General features: G+C 56.2%; 1 protein-coding gene across 5 annotated transcripts; it reads left to right on the forward strand.

The window, feature by feature from the left end:
* The first annotated feature begins 7,707 nt into the window (after positions 1–7,707).
* On the forward strand, positions 7,708–13,958 carry LOC147646053 (maestro heat-like repeat-containing protein family member 7). 5 transcript variants are annotated; one of them, XM_086873968.1, is made up of 16 exons: positions 7,708–8,591; positions 8,691–8,849; positions 9,120–9,184; positions 9,302–9,451; positions 9,640–9,788; positions 10,113–10,260; positions 10,510–10,697; positions 10,787–10,924; positions 11,208–11,322; positions 11,501–11,641; positions 11,833–12,009; positions 12,143–12,298; positions 12,462–12,563; positions 12,909–13,011; positions 13,292–13,348; positions 13,633–13,958. In XM_086873968.1, exons 1-16 carry the CDS (start codon positions 8,465–8,467, stop codon positions 13,830–13,832), a joined length of 2,175 nt encoding a protein of 724 aa, XP_086730094.1. In that variant the 5' UTR covers positions 7,708–8,464; the 3' UTR covers positions 13,833–13,958. The 5 variants fall into 5 exon arrangements, with proteins under 5 accessions (XP_086730094.1, XP_086730090.1, XP_086730093.1 ...); XM_086873966.1 differs by having other exon boundaries at positions 8,381–8,849; XM_086873964.1 differs by having other exon boundaries at positions 7,747–8,591; positions 8,691–9,451.
* Positions 13,959–15,951: the final 1,993 nt, after the last annotated feature.

Raw genomic sequence — 15,951 nt, forward strand, 5'->3', positions numbered from 1 at the left:
AAAGAGCATTATAAATCTACAATAAGTTTGCCTTTTGACTAGCAGCATTTGTAATAGCTTTAAAAAAGTAATCATTAAATGACTAATAACAAGCAATTGCCTTGATGCTCCTTGTTTTCAAATACCTATCTCAATTTAATGTCTTCCTGCAAGAAATTGTCAACAAAAATAATACAAATAAAAATGAGTGTTTGGTTAAAAGATGTCTCTAAACTTTGAAGTGGCAGGACTGGAAGAAGTATTTCTTTATTAATGGAAAAGTGTTGCTATTACAAGTAACCCTCCAAACGATGACGACCCTTCTGACGTGTAGTGTAATCAGTCTGTACATGGTATGAGCAACCTGTGCTGGGAGTTGGAGTAATGATCACCATACCAAAAATAACCAAAATTTTGCACAGGTTTCAGCAGGACCAGGCGTTCATTTGCAGATGTAGAGCCATGCAGGGCTTAGAACCATTTCTTGCAGCAATTGCCTGAAAGTGCTAAGACCCTGAGACAGAGTGGGATTCAGTTCATTTGAGGAAGAGAGATTGCTGATGGTGCAGAAGGATGTGGAACAGGTGAAGACTTGAGCTGGAAGCAAAACATGAATGGGAAAGGGAGCATTTGTGTGTAGAGGCCGGCAGTGAGAAAGGCAGAAAGCTGAGTCCTTAGTTCACGGTGGAGTCTAGCAGTTGTCTAGATGTGCCTCTGGTTTGCCTGCACTTCAGTAGGTTTTCCTCCTCCCTAATTTCTTGTCTGGATTTACTACTCATTTTCCAATTTTTTTGGTCAAGTACTGTGTGCCAGGCAGAAATGCTGGCCAGAAGCGCAGTCAGCGGTGTCCTAAGATGTATTGCTCAAAGAACGGCTAAGACATCACTCCCAGTTCACACTGCATTGACAGCTCAAGAGCAAAGAGCCTGAAAAGTAGAACCAAGGATGATGAAAGCTGTTCATATTCCTGCCAGAAGCGCATGGCGCTGTAGCTGGTGACGCTCTGCGCCACAGCCCTCAGCTGTGAGGTGTCTAGGACATCTCGGTGAGCAACCAAGTGCTTCCGAGGACAAGCGCTCTCCCACACGTTTCTGTCCAGGCTGGCCAGCGATAGCCTAAAAACAGCTGCTCAGAGAGAAGGGTAGGAGAGAAACTGTGAGTTTGAGCTCACAGCTGAGAATTTTAGTCACTTGACTTCCACCCCATGCTTTCTAGCCTGTTCTAAGAAAAGTAGAGTCCCCAGTACAAGACTCTGTCAGGATATTCTCCCAGTGGAGAAGCTTATGTACAGTTAACGTTCTTATCCCCTTTGTAAACCTTGTACCCCTTGTTTACTCCGATGGTTATTAGTAAGGTTAATTACTTACCAGTTTCTGAAGTGTTTTAAAGGTTCTTATGAGACATTCCTGTACCCTTTCCCTCACTTCCTTGCTATTATATAACAAAGCAGCTCCCATAGAAGCTGTGCCACACTAGAACAAAGAAACTCCCAGGAAGCTGTGCAACTGAGTAGTGTGCAAACTAAGGCATGCAAGGCACCAAAACAACGAGCTAAGAGAGGAATAAAAGGACAAGGAAACATATTCTAGCAAGCTATGATGAAAGATCATCTCCCTGCATCACCTATACCCGCTTAGAAACCATCTTCCTGCATCACCATGACCTAAAGAGGACAGGAATGGCCTGACACCCCTAGACAGTGAACCTGAACAAGAGGCCTCCTGGCTACTTTCCTGAGGACGGAAGCCCCAGCTCTGCAGTGTGTGCTGCAAAGCTGAATTGTGTCTCCTCCTTGGAGCTGGCAGTGTGGGAATGGCTGTGGTGCAAGCAACCCCTTGGCCCCCCCCCCACCCCAAGAGCCAAATCCTAAGAAAGGCATCAAACAGGAGTCTTGCCTCCTGGCCAATTTGTTTCAATTACCGTGTGCCGCACGGGCCGCGGCCGAGGGGGCCTGGACCCAGCCGGAGCTCCTCCCGGAGCCCAGCGGACTCCAGCTCAGCGGGGGCCGCAGGGGGGCACAGCTTAGGCTTGGCAAGGTGTGAGCAGCCGTGGTCCGGCCCAGCCTCAACCGGGGTCCCGCAGCCTCCCGTCCCCACCCGGTCACTGCCAAGGCTGGCCCGGCCCCACCAGGCCGAGCCTGTGTGACTCAGCCCTTCTGGGACACAGGGCCAGAAAGACTTCAGCCCTGAAGCAGCAGGCTTTGAGTTCAAGCCTTGGGAAGCGCTTGCCAAAGGCTTGATGGCAATTCATACGTTCATCAAGTCACCCCACTGAAAGTTATGTTTCTAGAATCTTCCCGTATCTCTCCCCAGATTGATTGCAATTCATCACAGTATTTTGCAGCTTTCTAACCCCAGCCTGTGTCTGGACCCATGCCCTCAGACTGCGCCCTCACACCTCCCCTAGATATTGTTCTGTCTGCCCCTAGTCCTGGTCTTTGCACTTTGTTCCTGTGCTGCACAGGCTTTATGGGCCTCATCCCTACTTGATTTTCCTATTCCAGTTGGTTTTGGGGACTCCACGGCACTCGCTCCTTTAATTTTCTCCTCGGTTGTCTGGGTGTCAGGGGACCCTGAAGTTTTAAGGATTGTTGCGGCCACTGTCAGCACGACTGTAAGGGCCGCAGTGCAGCGGGGCCTGGCCCGACCGGCAGCCGAATACCTCCTCAAAGGTGGAAGCAAGAGAGAGATTTCCCGGGCTTGCTTGTCTGCAAAATGTCAGTCTCACAGAGGTGGATCCAGCTTTTTAAATGCTTTAATAGGTAGTCAGTTCCCACAGCCAGCCAGCTCTTGGATTTTGTTTGGCACAGAGGCAGCTCTCGCTTAGCAGCTCCTCTCAGTAACATCATTTCCATGGGGGGCTTCTTCCCTGCTCACCAAACAGCAATTCATGCAAAAGCAGCACAAACTGTTCTTCCTGTCCTCCTGTCTTTGCTAGAGAGTGCCTTTCAAAGGGATAATAATTGGGAGCGAGGGGGTTTACATTTTCCATTGCAAAGGAGCCTCCTGCCTCCCTTAGCAGGCCCCTGTCTTTCAAACAAAGACACACACGGTCTCCTTTTGCACCTTCACTTGGCCCCAGCCACTCCTGATCATTTGAAGGAGCGACTCAGAAAAGGGGCGGCAATCCCCCAAGGCCAGAGCTGCTCCCGGCTGCTCCTGGTGCCTTGGGCTTTTGAAGGGGTGCCGCGGTGGCCTTTGTGACACAGGCACGGGGTGCCGCGGTGGCCTTTGTGACACAGGCACGGGGTGCCGGGGTGGCCTTTGTGACACAGGCACGATGCGTCAGGGGCTGTGGTGACGCGGGACCTTGCGGTGCCCAAAGTCCATTGTGACATGGCAGAGCCCCTCCCCAGCTGGGGAGTATATAAAGGGCTTGCGGGGCCCGGGTCTGTCCCAGGACAGTGGCTGTGTCCAGGTACCTGTGTGCGCCAGAGGACTGCAGGCATGCAGGAGGAGAAGGCAAAGCCCAAGTCCCAGCCCCACAGGCCCTGGCCCGGCTCACAGAGAGCCCAAGCCTTGAGGGAGCAGCAGGAGGAGGCTGAGAGGGCAAGCAGAGGGAGGAGAGGAGCCGTGGAGTCCTGCGCTGAGGAAGAGGCAGAGGTCTGCCAAGGAGAAATGAACAAGTTCCAGCAAGGGACTCCAGGGGAAGCCTGCACTCAGCCACAGCTGTGCCCAGGAGAAGCCCATAGCTGCCAGGAGCTCTCTGAGTGGGAAGAAGGCCTTGAGCAAGAGCTGGTCCAAGTATGGGGGAGCTCCTGGCATTTCTGGGACTGGGATGAGGGCAAGGAGCAAGAGCCCTCCCCAGTTGTCTCCGAGTGGGACGAGTGCAGGGAGCAGGAGCTGTGGCAGGCAGACAGCGATCACTGTCAGGAATTTTCAGATTGGGAAGAATCTCCTGAGCAGCGGCTGTCCCCAGGAGAAGGCACGAGCTGCCGGGCACTCTTGGACTGGGAAGCTTGCCACAAGCAAGAGCTGTCCCTGGATGGCCAGGAGGTGACTGGAGGCAAAGCAAAGAGAAAATCCTCCAGGTCCAGCTGGGATGATGACACTGATGGAGAACTGGCTCAGGACAGCAGGGAATACTGTGACATCCTGTGCAGCCAGCTCAAGCCCTGGCAGCGGGAGGACGATGACTGGGATGAGGTGAGCGTCCTGGAGCTGCACGAGGAAGGAGAAGAGGCCAGGCAGCAGAGACTGGCAGATTTAGCCCAAGAGGAAAGCCTGCTGCCTGTCCCTCGAGAAGCTTGGGTGGAGAGCCAGGAACCTGAGCTGTGCCCACAAGAGCAACTCTGTGCCGGGCCTGGCCCTCTGGCAGCCCAAGCCACAGTGGAAGATGTCTCTTCTCCTGGGCAGCCACTTCCCCACAGGAAAGGCCGCTCGCTCTTGAGGCGGGGGCTGCGGGGGCTGCGGGGGCTGTTCCGCTGCCCCTGCCTGGCGGCACAGCCACAGGATTAGCGCCCGCTGGCAGCAGCACCAGGCTGCAGATGGCGGCTGCCCCGCGGCCTGCCCGGTGCCCCGAGGTAGCCGCACGGGCTGCCCCGGCCTGCGCTGGCCCTGCGGCCGCTCTGCGGCACCCCCGGGGCGGCTCCCCGAGGGCACACGGCAGCCCAAAGCGGCACCCAAAGGGGGACCCTCACTGCCGGGGCTCAGCGCTGCATCCCGGCCCATCATCCGGCCAGGAAGGCACCTGGAAAGTCATCGGCTCCCAGCGGCAGCCTGGCACTGCCAGTGGCACCCCTGCACCGGGTCCCCAAGGGCCACAGCCACACGGCTCTTGGCCCTTTGCAGGGACACTGGCTCCAGCTCCTCCCTGCTGGACTCCAAGGCCATTTCCTCTCCTTCGGAAAGGACTTTGCTGATCCTGTGGCACTTTGGCCATGAGGAATGGACACAGGCAGGAGGTGTTGCTCCCAGGACATGACGGCGGCCTGCTGGACTGCAACACACACAATTCTAACAAAAGAAAAGAAAGTTGTATTTAGGAAGTAGTAGTAGGAAAGAAAAAAACCCAACCCCCGCCCCCCCCCCCCCCCACTAAAACCTGCATAAGACCCTCCAGAAACCAAAAAATGATAAAGAATAAGAATAGGAATATTAGGAAGAAGAGGTGGAAGCTGAAGTAGATCAAGACATAGTAGTACTTAAAACATGGAAAATTAAGAATAAGAATAAAATGTTGGAGTCTGGAATACAGAGTGTGTGCCCTTGTTTCTGATACTTAGTTATAAGATCCAGTTTTAAGTTCCCCCAGGCAGGGCAGGTCCCTGGGTGCTGCCCCTGGCCCAGATAGTTTTCAGATGGGAAACACTATCAGAAGTAAGGTTTTAGAAGACAAAATGTCTTCCCTGCTGACAGCACCGTAAGGAATAGCTGCAGGGCAGAGTTTTAAAAACAGAGGTTGTCTTGACCTCTCTACAGCCTTGCATGGTTCTCAGCATGATAGATCAGGGGAAAAAATATTATAGTGGGTCGGACACATCACATTGCAACAGAGATGCAACAGCACCCCTGATTTTTCCATGGTTCTGGATGACAAGAACTAGGATACTGTTACCGCTGAAGATGAATAGATCATGCGGACACAGGTGGAGGTGTGCTGAAAAGAAGAGCAGAGTTTATAGTTTATTTCCTCCCAGGATTTATAGGCTTCTGACCACAGCCAGGGATTGGATGGTCAGGATAACATTTTTCTCACTGCACTGGCCATGAGAGATGCCCATCACAAGACGTGTAACAGAAAGAATGTACACATATCTATGTTTACAGCTACTCTCCTCGGAAAGTCCTTAGAAAACCATGTCAGCAAGCTCAGAAGCTGAGTTTTCAGGGCGACAGTCTATCTCAAGGCCATTTTCATCTTGGGACATCACTTATCTTCCAGACTACATCCTGCACCTCAATTTTAACATGTAACATCTGTAAAGCGCTGCATCTGCCTTGTAACACTGATTCTTTTGATTGCTTCGAATAATAACTTCAATAACAGTTACTATTTAGTTAGGACAAATCAATTCCTTTTACTGCAATCCCGAATTTCTCTTTTTGACCACATTGATTCATGCTTTTAAAAAAAACCAACTTGAATCTTAGTATTTTTTCTATATTCTCAATAATCTCATTTTTTGCATTCACTTTATTTCCATTTCTAATTTCTTTAACATTTCTTGTGCTGCATCAAGTTTTTTCCACTCTCTCTCAAATTTGGTTAACATTTTTTTGAGCTATTATAGTTACTTTCTGTTCAGTATTCCTTGAATTACTGAATGGATTATGGAATCATACAAGGTAGAAACAATAATCTTAAGGTAAAACACAATATCAAAAATTTTAACTTTTTCCACTATGTACTTTATAAAGGTTATCTCACCTTTGAAATGAATATTGTAGCTCACAGAACTGGGAGCAGGAGTCTCCTGTGGCCCACGGTGTGTCCATTCAGCCATTGTTAGATCGTCCAGTTGGAGCTCAGCCCGGTGCAGCCCAGGCACAGGCACCAGGCTGGTCCATTTCAGCATCCCAAAGTCTTTGTGGCTCCCTGTGCACCCATTGCTTCCTGAATCCATTCTTGAATTCCCAGTTACTGCTGTGCAGGACATGAGAACACAGGAATAGCTTGTTTGGCTCATTCTTGTGTTTGCTGCTCCTGCCTAAAGGAATCATCAGGACTATATGCTGATGTCATGGTATAGCCCAACAGCAAAGACTTCTTCTGTAGTGTCTAAAACTCAAACCTTGTGTGACTGTTCAGACACTCTAAAATCCAGGGTGAAGATGACAGCTTTGGTATGGAAGAATCCTAGAAATTTTGACATGTGATTTTTCTAGTCAAGGATTTGAATGCCAATGTGGAAACTACAAAAATCTTCAAACTGGTTTTCATTGGCAACCCCTTTGAAATGGCATCAGCACACCTACAGGGGACAGGGTGTGACAGCGGGGACAGTACTTGGCAATTCATGGCTTCAAGTGTGGGAGATAAATATTTTGCCCGGGTTCAACCTGAAGTTCAAGTTTTCCCAGGATTTTGATTGATTGGTCATTGCAGGTCAATTTAATAAATGCAAAAGGATGGAAAAGCACAATTTCTGGAGATTGTGCACTAGGGAGAAAATAGGAAGAAAACCTTGAAAACAGTCGGCAGGCTTTGGAAAAATTCTAAAAAGATGTGGGCTTTGGCTGCCCTCTGGCACAGAAGCCCCCCAGGGGTACAGGTTTCTGGGGCAGGAGACGAGTGCCAGCACTGCCAGGGCTCGGGTGGGGTGGCAGGTCTGCCTTGGCGGGGACTCTGCCACACCTGCTGATTTCAGTGCTGGCCGGGCCCCAGGGCTCAGAGCAGCATTCGTGCCCTGGCCCACACGTTCCTTGTCTGTGTCACACCTGCAGGTTTAGAATGGCCACCAGCTGGGACGTGTCCCAAGGAGGCCGTGCCAGCTTCTGTGCAAGGCCCCGTGCCCTTCCTGCTGCGGCTGCGTCGGCAGCCCTGGGGGCTCCTTCTGCTGCCCTGAGCCTGCAGAGCAGGGCAGCGTTGGCTGATGGTTTGAGGCATTCCTAAAGATCCTGTTGGGCTGTCTTAGACCCTTTGGGCAAGAGATTCCTCCCAACCTGGGCCATTTTTGGGGGGATGGGGGCAGGGGGAACCAGGGCAGCTGGCAGGGTGCGTGAGGGCCCTTTGTGACATATGGTCACCATGGGATGGAAAGGGACAGGGTGTCAGAGGGCCCTTTGTGACATGTGGTGGCATAGGAGCTGGCGGTGACAGGACCACGCCACAGTGCTCGGTGCACGCGACGGGACAGGACGCGTCAGAGCGGTGCTGTGAGGAGCCCCCGCACAGCACACTCGTTTGTGTCGGACCCGGAGCTTTTCCGAAGCGTTATTCCAACAGGTGACCTCGAGGCCAGACCACAGGGCTTGCTGACCTGTGGCCTTGCCGAGGCTTCTTTCTTAAGGTTCTGTCAAGGGCAGACCGTGGGACTTGGTGACCCGGGGCTTTTCCGAGGTGTCGCCCATCCCTGCAGTCACTGCCCTTGAGACCAGACCTCAAATCTTGACGAGGAGCCTCCTGTCCTTGTGGCAGGAGCCCTCAAGACACAAGTGCAGGACTTGCTGTCCTGCCGTCTTGCCAGGACTTGAGTCTTGCAGGTGCCTTCCAGGCACGACTGCAGCACTTGCTGACCTGTGGCCTTGCCGAGGCTTCTCAAGGTTCTCTCAAGGCAGACCGTGGGATTTGGTGACCCGGAGCTTTTCCGAGGTGTCGCCCATCCCTGCAGTCACTGCCCTTGAGACCAGACCTCAAACCTTGACGAGGAGCCTCCTGTCCTTGTGGCAGGAGCCCTCAAGACACAAGTGCAGGACTCGCTGTCCTGCCGTCTTGCCCGGACTTGAGTCTTGCAGGTGCCTTCCAGGCACGACTGCAGGACTTGCTGACTCGGAGCTTTTCCGAGCCATCTCTCCTGCAAGTAGCTATAAATCCAGTCCCTGCCATGGAGCAGCGACCCCCAAGAGTGCCCAAGTTGGCCTGGGTTGAGGAGGAGGAGGAAGGAGAAGGCCCTGGAGCTGTCCTGGCACAGGAGACTGAAGAGGTGCAGGAGTTCCAGGCACCACGGGAGGGTGAGTTGCAGAGCTCGGCCTTAGGGCTAGCGCCTGTTGCCAGCTTGGCCCCATCCCATTGCATGCCATGCCATCCCCTGGTGCTGTTCCTATGGAAAGGATGGGAGAGTGTTGAAGATGATATGGAGCAGCAACCCCCAAGAGTGCCCAAGCTGGCCTGGGTGCAGGAGGAGGAGGAGGAGGAAGAGGAAGAAGGCCCTGGAGCTGCCCCAGCACCAGAGACCGAAGAGGTGCAGCAGTTCCGGCCGCTGGAGGAGGGTGAGTGGCAGAGCTGGGCCACAGGGCTGGTGCCTGCGGCCATCTTGGCCCCATCCCATCCCATTGCATCCCATCTCATCCCATCCCACCCTGTCCTGTGGAGACACACCCATGGACAGCATAAAAGAGGGGCTGGGGCTGCCCCCCCAGCAGTGGCCGTGCTCCATCCCCTGGGGCATCCGCGGGGCTGTCCCTGCCTGGGGATCGCAGGGCTGGGCTGCGTTCTCCGGCCTCTCCCGCAGCCCCTCAGCTCTGGCTGCTCTTTGCCAGATGCAGCCATGGCCCAGACACAAGAGCAGGACCTTGGCGGTGGCCTCTTCCGCAGAACAGCGCAGGTACCTGCAGCCATCCCCAACTGGGCTGGGCCTGCTGGCACTGCTCAGCCCAGCAGCACGCCTGGAGCACTCCATGGAACATCCCCGATGTTTCTGTCTCCTGCCCTTCTCCTACAGCTGGTTTGCAGCTTCATCAAGAGAATTCGGGAAGAAGGGACCAGCGCCATGGCCACTGGGCTCAGACCTTATTCATACATCTTCAACACCAAGGCCACTGCTGCCCTGCTGGATATGCTTGTAGAGGAGGGTTTTTACAGTCAAAAGCAAGTAAGCAGCCTGTGGCCAGGGTTTGATCCTCCAGGGATCGCTTGGCCTCCCAAGCCACGCTTGCTGATCACTCAAAGCCTTTGAGGCCATTGCAGCGTGCTGAGAAGGGAAGCACTTCTCTGGGGAAGCTGGGGACATTCCTGACTCCCTGTGGCAGCTTTCCAAGTCTCCCCTTGTGCTTTCTCCAGGTGCCTGCCATGGTGAGGTACATCCACCAGTGGCTCATGGCCAATCAGTTCTCTGAGCACAGGCTGAACAGGACCCTGCTGGATCTGAGCGAGGCACAGCCCGCTGACGTGGTCATTGCTCTCCTGCGTGTGGCCCCAACGTGTGACAGGTACGGGGCCCACGTGCCCAGAGGGCTCAGGGCTCCTCAGCCCATCAGCCTGCACAGCCTGGCCCAGGTGTCTGACCAACAGAGACTTCCAGGGTCCTGTCTACCTGGGACCTTTCCCAGCCCTGCTACATCGGTCCCCGAGCCTGCTGCCATGCCATGGCCCTCAGGGCCCTGTCCCCACAGGGCTGGGCTGCCTGGCTGCTGCTGCTGGCGAGGGGCAGCAGGCAGAGGCAGAGCTGGCAGCAAGCTCAGCTCCCCCCCACTGCTGCCCAGGCCACGGGGATGTGTCTGAGACCCCCGTGAGACAGAGCTGTCGCCCCGCAGAGCTGCTATGACCATGTGGAAGACCATCTTGTGCTCGCCCAGGACAGCGGAGCGGGCATACCGGATAGTCCTCGATGTGCTGGGGAACTGGCCAGAGCACAGCACGCGCACCTCTGATGGAGACAACACGGGTGTCTTTGCCCTGGCTGTGAGTTTCTGCAACTGGCCTTTGCTCAGCCCATGGCAAGCCACCTCTTCAGCAGCTCAGTTTCCTCCTTCCCCAACTGCATCTCCCTGCCTCAGGCACTGGGCTGAAACCTGGCCTAGGGGCAGCTTCAGGGGCACCAGGCGTGGAGCTCCCCAGGGGTTTCCCCTGACCGCTCCCTGCCACGCTCAGGCCCTGCCACCCGCACACCTCGGCACAGAGCGCTGTCTCAGGGTTCTCTGTCCTCTGCAGGCAACTGTGCTGATGTGGAAGATCCTTCAGATGCCCTGCGTCCCACATGTAGTGACGGTGCATTTCCCCCGCCTCTTTGTGCATCTGCTCTTCCAAGTGTTCTTCAGCACTTTGGAGATGCCAGAGGATCTCAATGCCTTCTGGAAGGGATGCCAGGAGCAACACGGCCTTGCCATCAGCCCCAACAGGTGCTCTATCCCACTCCTCCTGTCCCTGCCATGTCTCCACGGCACGAGCCAGTGCTCCCAGCGTGACCTGGGCTTTGCTGTGCACACAGCTTTGCAGTGCAGGCCCTGAAGTCCCTGCTGTGCCAAATGCATCGTGAGGAAGTGGTGGTGGAAATGGAACACAAGCGTGGCTGGGACAAGCTGCTCTCTGCTGACACCCACCACTATGCCGTGGGTCTGCTGGCCAGGTGAGACCCCCTTCTCCCCACTGCCTCTGGCATTTGTGCCCCGTGCTGAGGTTGCCCAACACAGTCCCCACTGTCGTGGGCCAGAGGGCCTCGTCACCGAGGGACGGCTAGGGAGACTGGAAAAGGCTGGGAAAGGAGGGTGCCCACAAGGAGTCACCTCCCCAAGGGCCCAGGTCCCCCTATCCTTGCAGGATGGTGCTCAAAGATCTGAACTCTGTCAATCAGTCCTGGGAGATGTTTGTCCTCCCAGCTCACAGTCTGGGCTACTTTTTCACCCTGGCAGGGAGATGTCGTCTGCCTCTATCCCCTTGTGTTCCCGCATCGTTCCCTACCTGCTCCAGCTGCTCAGCACACAGGAGGCACGCTGGGATCTGCCTGCCCTGGCATTCCTTGTGGAGGTGAGCCTGATGGCCAAAAGTGCCTCCCTGCAGAGCTGCCTGCCACCTCTCTGCCCTCTCATAGCTGAAGCTGCCTGGGACGGTGCCCATGCCTTGTGCTGCTGCCTGGGCCCTGTTTCCTGTCTTGTTTCTGGGCTCCTGCCGGCTGCCTCCCCTGTCACTGCCCTGTGCCTTTCAGATCCTGGACTACCTGGACTTGAGCGAACGCAGCGCTAACAGAGTCCTGGAAATCTTCTCAAGGCACCTGCGGAGCGAGAGCAGGGACAAGCGTCACCTGGCGCTCAGGGCCCTTTTCAAGTTGATTGACGATCCCTCGATGGTGAGAAGTGGGCAGTGGCTGAAGCTGCGCCGGGAAACGTAGTCCCTTGGGCTCGGCTGGGCTTCGGGCCCCGAGGCAGCTGCTGCCAGCTCTCCTGCCTCCTGCTTCTTCCTGAGTGCTTTGGGACAGGCCTTTGGCCTCTTGGCCCTGTGGCAGCAGGGTGGCGTTTCACAGACTTGTCTTCCACACAGGCTGAAAAAATGCGGAGCCTGACTGAAAGTCTTGTAGATTTCCTGTGGGATGCAGATGGAGAGATAGTCAGGATGACAGTCATGGTGCTCAGCTTTATCGTCTTGGACAAGGACATGCTGATACCCAGCCCCATTGCCCTGCAGCTGGCTGAGGCGCTCCTGCCACTCTTTGACCACGTAAGGCTCTGTGCCCCCAGCCGAGGCCACTGGCTGCTGCCCAGACACTTGGTGCCCTGGGGATTCTCAGGCCTGCGCCCTGCTGAGCCCCATGCAGACAGGGCTGAGGTCTTTTTTCCTTCCTTTCATATAGGATAATAGCCAGGTGCAGCTGGTGTCCATATTATTCTTCCGATCATTGATGACTCTTCTAACAGAAAAGGAAAAAAAGGCCCTGAAGTCACACGTGCACCACAGCCTGCTGCCTCTCTTCTTCCACTGCCATGACGAGAACCAGCAGGTGGCAGAGGTGAGGATTCCTGGGCTGCTGCTGTCACCCGGGGAGGGGGCTCGGCCGCCTCCTGCCCTGGCACCTTGCCGGCTGCAGCCTCCTCCTGGCCTTGGCACACGAATGCGGGCGGGTCCTGTGTCCTGACTTGTGGGGCCATCTGCGGGTCTCTGCTGCTCTCCAGGCTTCTTGGGCAACGCTGCTTTGTGCGGCCGAGTTCCTGAAGAGGAGAGATCTTGAAAGACCTGTGAAAAAGAAGAAGCTGTGGATGATCACCGAGTGCCTGGTAAGGACGGCTTGGAAGGCCCAGCCTCAGCCTGGAGAAGCCCGCTGTCCCCAGCGCTCGGTGTGTGGGGCTGGCAGCTGCGCCCCTGCCCAGTGCCGCCCCCGGGGGCCGCACGGCTTCTTCTTCAGGCTCCTGTGGTCCCGAGCCTGGTTCCGATGGAGCCCCGATCCACTGGGGCTGCAGGGCAGGGCGGCACCGCGGCTCCCTGGGCAGCAGCCGGCCCTCTGCCCCTTGCAGAGCTCGGCGCCAGCGGCTGCTGGCCGGGCCTCAGGGTTGGCCGGGCAGGCAGCGCCTGGCCGAGGGGCAGAGCCCGCGCCAACCCCTCCCTCCTGCCGCTCTCTCCAGCTGGCACAGGACAGGAACCGAGCGGCGGAGGACCTGCGTCGGGCCCTGCCGTACCTGCAGAGCCCACAGGAGCCCCTGCGAGCGGCGGCCATCAGGTTCATCGGTGAGCCACGAGCCCGGGCTCCCTCCCCGCCCCGCCACAGCTCGGCCCCGGCCCCGACTGCTGCCCCGGCAGCGGCACCCGGGCCCGGTGCCCTGGAGCCCCGCCTGCCCTCGGGGCTGCTGCTGCCGGCCTCTGGCAGCCGTGCCCTTGGGCTGAGTCAGGATGCGGCACGGGCCCGGGCTGAGCCCTGCCGGGGCGGGAGGGCGTGTGGCCACAGGGCTGGCAGCGCCGCTGGCAGGGAGCTGTGCCGCTGGGGCCCTGACAGGCTCTGTGTTCCCAGGGATGGCCGGGCGGCTCCTGAGGCGGCAGAAAGAAGACCTGCAGCTAATTTACAAATGTGAGTGAGGGCAGCGGGCTGTCAGCGGGGCTGCTGGGTGGAGCTGCAAGTCCTGGACTGTCTGCGAAGGTCTCTGCTCAATGTGCGGATGAGGGGCGGCGTGGGTGGATCACTCCGAGGTTTCACGTGGGGCATTCGTGGCCAGCAGCTTCGGGCTGATCCCCTTGGTCCCTGCTCCCTGCTGGCCATGGCAAGAGCCGGCTGGGATGGCCCTGGCCGGGGGCTCTCCGTGGGCCTCCGCAGGTCTGGGAATCTGACCGTGGCTCTGTTCATCTCTCTTCCAGCCCTTAAGAACGTGGTTTGTGACACCAGCCCTGCCATCGGAAACCTGGCAATTCAAACATTTTACATCACCCAGGCAGTAGAGACGGCTCGATATTCCATCTTGGAGAACCTGCAAGTTCAGCTGCGCAGGGCATGGAGGACACGGCCTCGTCTGTTGGGCCTCAGCTGGCTGCGCTGCTGGAGCTCTGCTGGCAACTGACCCGGCAGGCTCTGTCTGCTGGGGCCACCTGAACCAGCAGGGATTTTTTTTTGTTTCTTAAATATTGTTCTTTTCTTCTTTTCATTTTCTTTTAGGATATAAATATAGTATATATTATAATAGGCAGTCACTTCCCAAGACCTTTATCTTGCTGCCCATGGTGTACAGGGCATAGAGGAAGCGGGGAAAATGTGATTCCACTTGGGGAATCACAGCTCAGCAAGCTGCCCAGGCATGCAGTGGTGCAGGGAAAATGGCCAGAAACCCTTGGCCTTTGGTGGTTCTGCTGAAGGCACAAACCCTGTCTCAGCCAGGAAGCGCCGCCATCTGTGTCCTCGTGCCCATGTGGTGCTGGCTGGGTTGCTGAGGGCTCCCACGTGCCTCTTGATCCTGCTCCTCTGGAGCTCCTGTGGGGCTGTGGCGCTGCTGCTGGTCCACGCTGGGGGAGACTCTGAGGGAACAGGGCACTGGGAGGCTGTAAATGGATGAGGGTCTGTGGAGGCCCAGGCGGGACAAAAGCGTGGGAAGGCGTGAGGGGCATGTGTGGAGGCTGGAGGCTCCAAAGGGGACAGGAGGCCCCTGAAAGGCCGGACCGGTGGGAAGACCTGAGGAATTGGGTGTCAGAGGGCATAAGCAGCCCCCGGGCAGCCACCTTTTTCCTGACAGCCGGCCGACCTGGCACTTCCCCAGAATGTCTCCCAGGCCTGCAGCAGAAGCCCTCGAGGCTGGGACAACACCCCTCCAGGAGGGTGCGGACAGCCCAAGGTGTGCCCAGGCTGGGCTGGCTGGGGACATGCAGGGCAGGGGGGTGCTGCCAGGCCACGGCCACTGGGTGCCTGCGATAAGGGGCAGTGGGCAGAGGCAGGGCTGGCCGCCAGCCCGGGCCCTCGCGGCTGCCCAGGACACGGTGCTGTGACTGAGGCTCCCCTGACACAGAGCTCGGGGTCCGCAGAGCTGCTGCCACCAAGGGGAGGGTGGTGATGTCTCCTCCAGCAGGGCTGCCCAGTCGCTGCTGCTGAAGCGACTCAGGAGCCCACAGAAACAGCAGCAGAGTGTGCACAGGAACAGCAGCAGAGTGTGCACAGGAACAGCAGCAGAGTGTGCACAGGAACAGCAGCAGCCCCAACATCGGCACCTGCAAAGTGAGGCGTCCGCAGCAGCCGGGTGCCAAACCGGGGGAGGCTGTGGGCACAGTTGCCTTTGGTTTGGCAGAAGGCTTCAGCAGAATTGGCCACAATGGCTTTCTCTTCACTTGCCAGCCTCACAGCAACGCTTGACAGCTTCAGCTGCAGCCTGTGCCCCTGACTGACTTGGATGGCCGTGCTTGAGGGCGGGCTCGCCTTCCACACTCAGGTGTCCCAAGGCAGCGGCATCAGCGCCATCATGAGAGAGAGAGTAAGAGACTCTGATGGGACATGAGCCCTGTGCTGCAGCTGCCCTCCCTCTCTTCTGTCCAGGCACCTTAAAGACACATGAAACAAAATCCTGGACTTGATTGGAACAAAGGAGTAAGCAGCATGCACTGAAAAAAAGCAGGGACTTACATGGCTTAGTTTTCCACTCCACTTGGAGAATCACAGAATCTCAGAACATTTTGTGTTGCAAAGTATCATAAACATCATCCACTTCCAACCACCCTGCCATGGGCACAGGTGGTGTGCAGACACAACTGTCACTAGAATTGGAAGAACACTTCTCCATGTTGACCTTTTCCTCTCCTGGATTTCAAGCAAAGATGAAAAAATCATCTGGTGAATCACAAATGAATATTGTAGCTCACAGAACTGGCAGCAGGAGTCTCCTGTGGCCCACGGTGTGTCCATTCAGCCATTGTTAGATCGTCCAGTTGGAGCTCAGCCCGGTGCAGCCCAGGCACAGGCACCAGGCTGGTCCATTTCAGCATCCCAAAGTCTTTGTGGCTCCCTGTGCACCCATTGCTTCCTGAATCCATTCTTGAATTCCCAGTTACTGCTGTGCAGGACATGAGAACACAGGAATAGCTTGTTTGGCTCATTCTTGTGTTTGCTGCTCCTGCCTAAAGGAATCATCAGGACTATATGCTGATGTCATGGTATAGCCCAACAGCAAAGACTTCTTCTGTAGTGTCTAAAACTCAAAC

Source organism: Cyanistes caeruleus, unplaced genomic scaffold (genome assembly GCF_971803275.1).
Source record: "Cyanistes caeruleus unplaced genomic scaffold, bCyaCae1.hap1.1 HAP1_SCAFFOLD_128, whole genome shotgun sequence".
NCBI lineage: Eukaryota > Metazoa > Chordata > Aves > Passeriformes > Paridae > Cyanistes > Cyanistes caeruleus.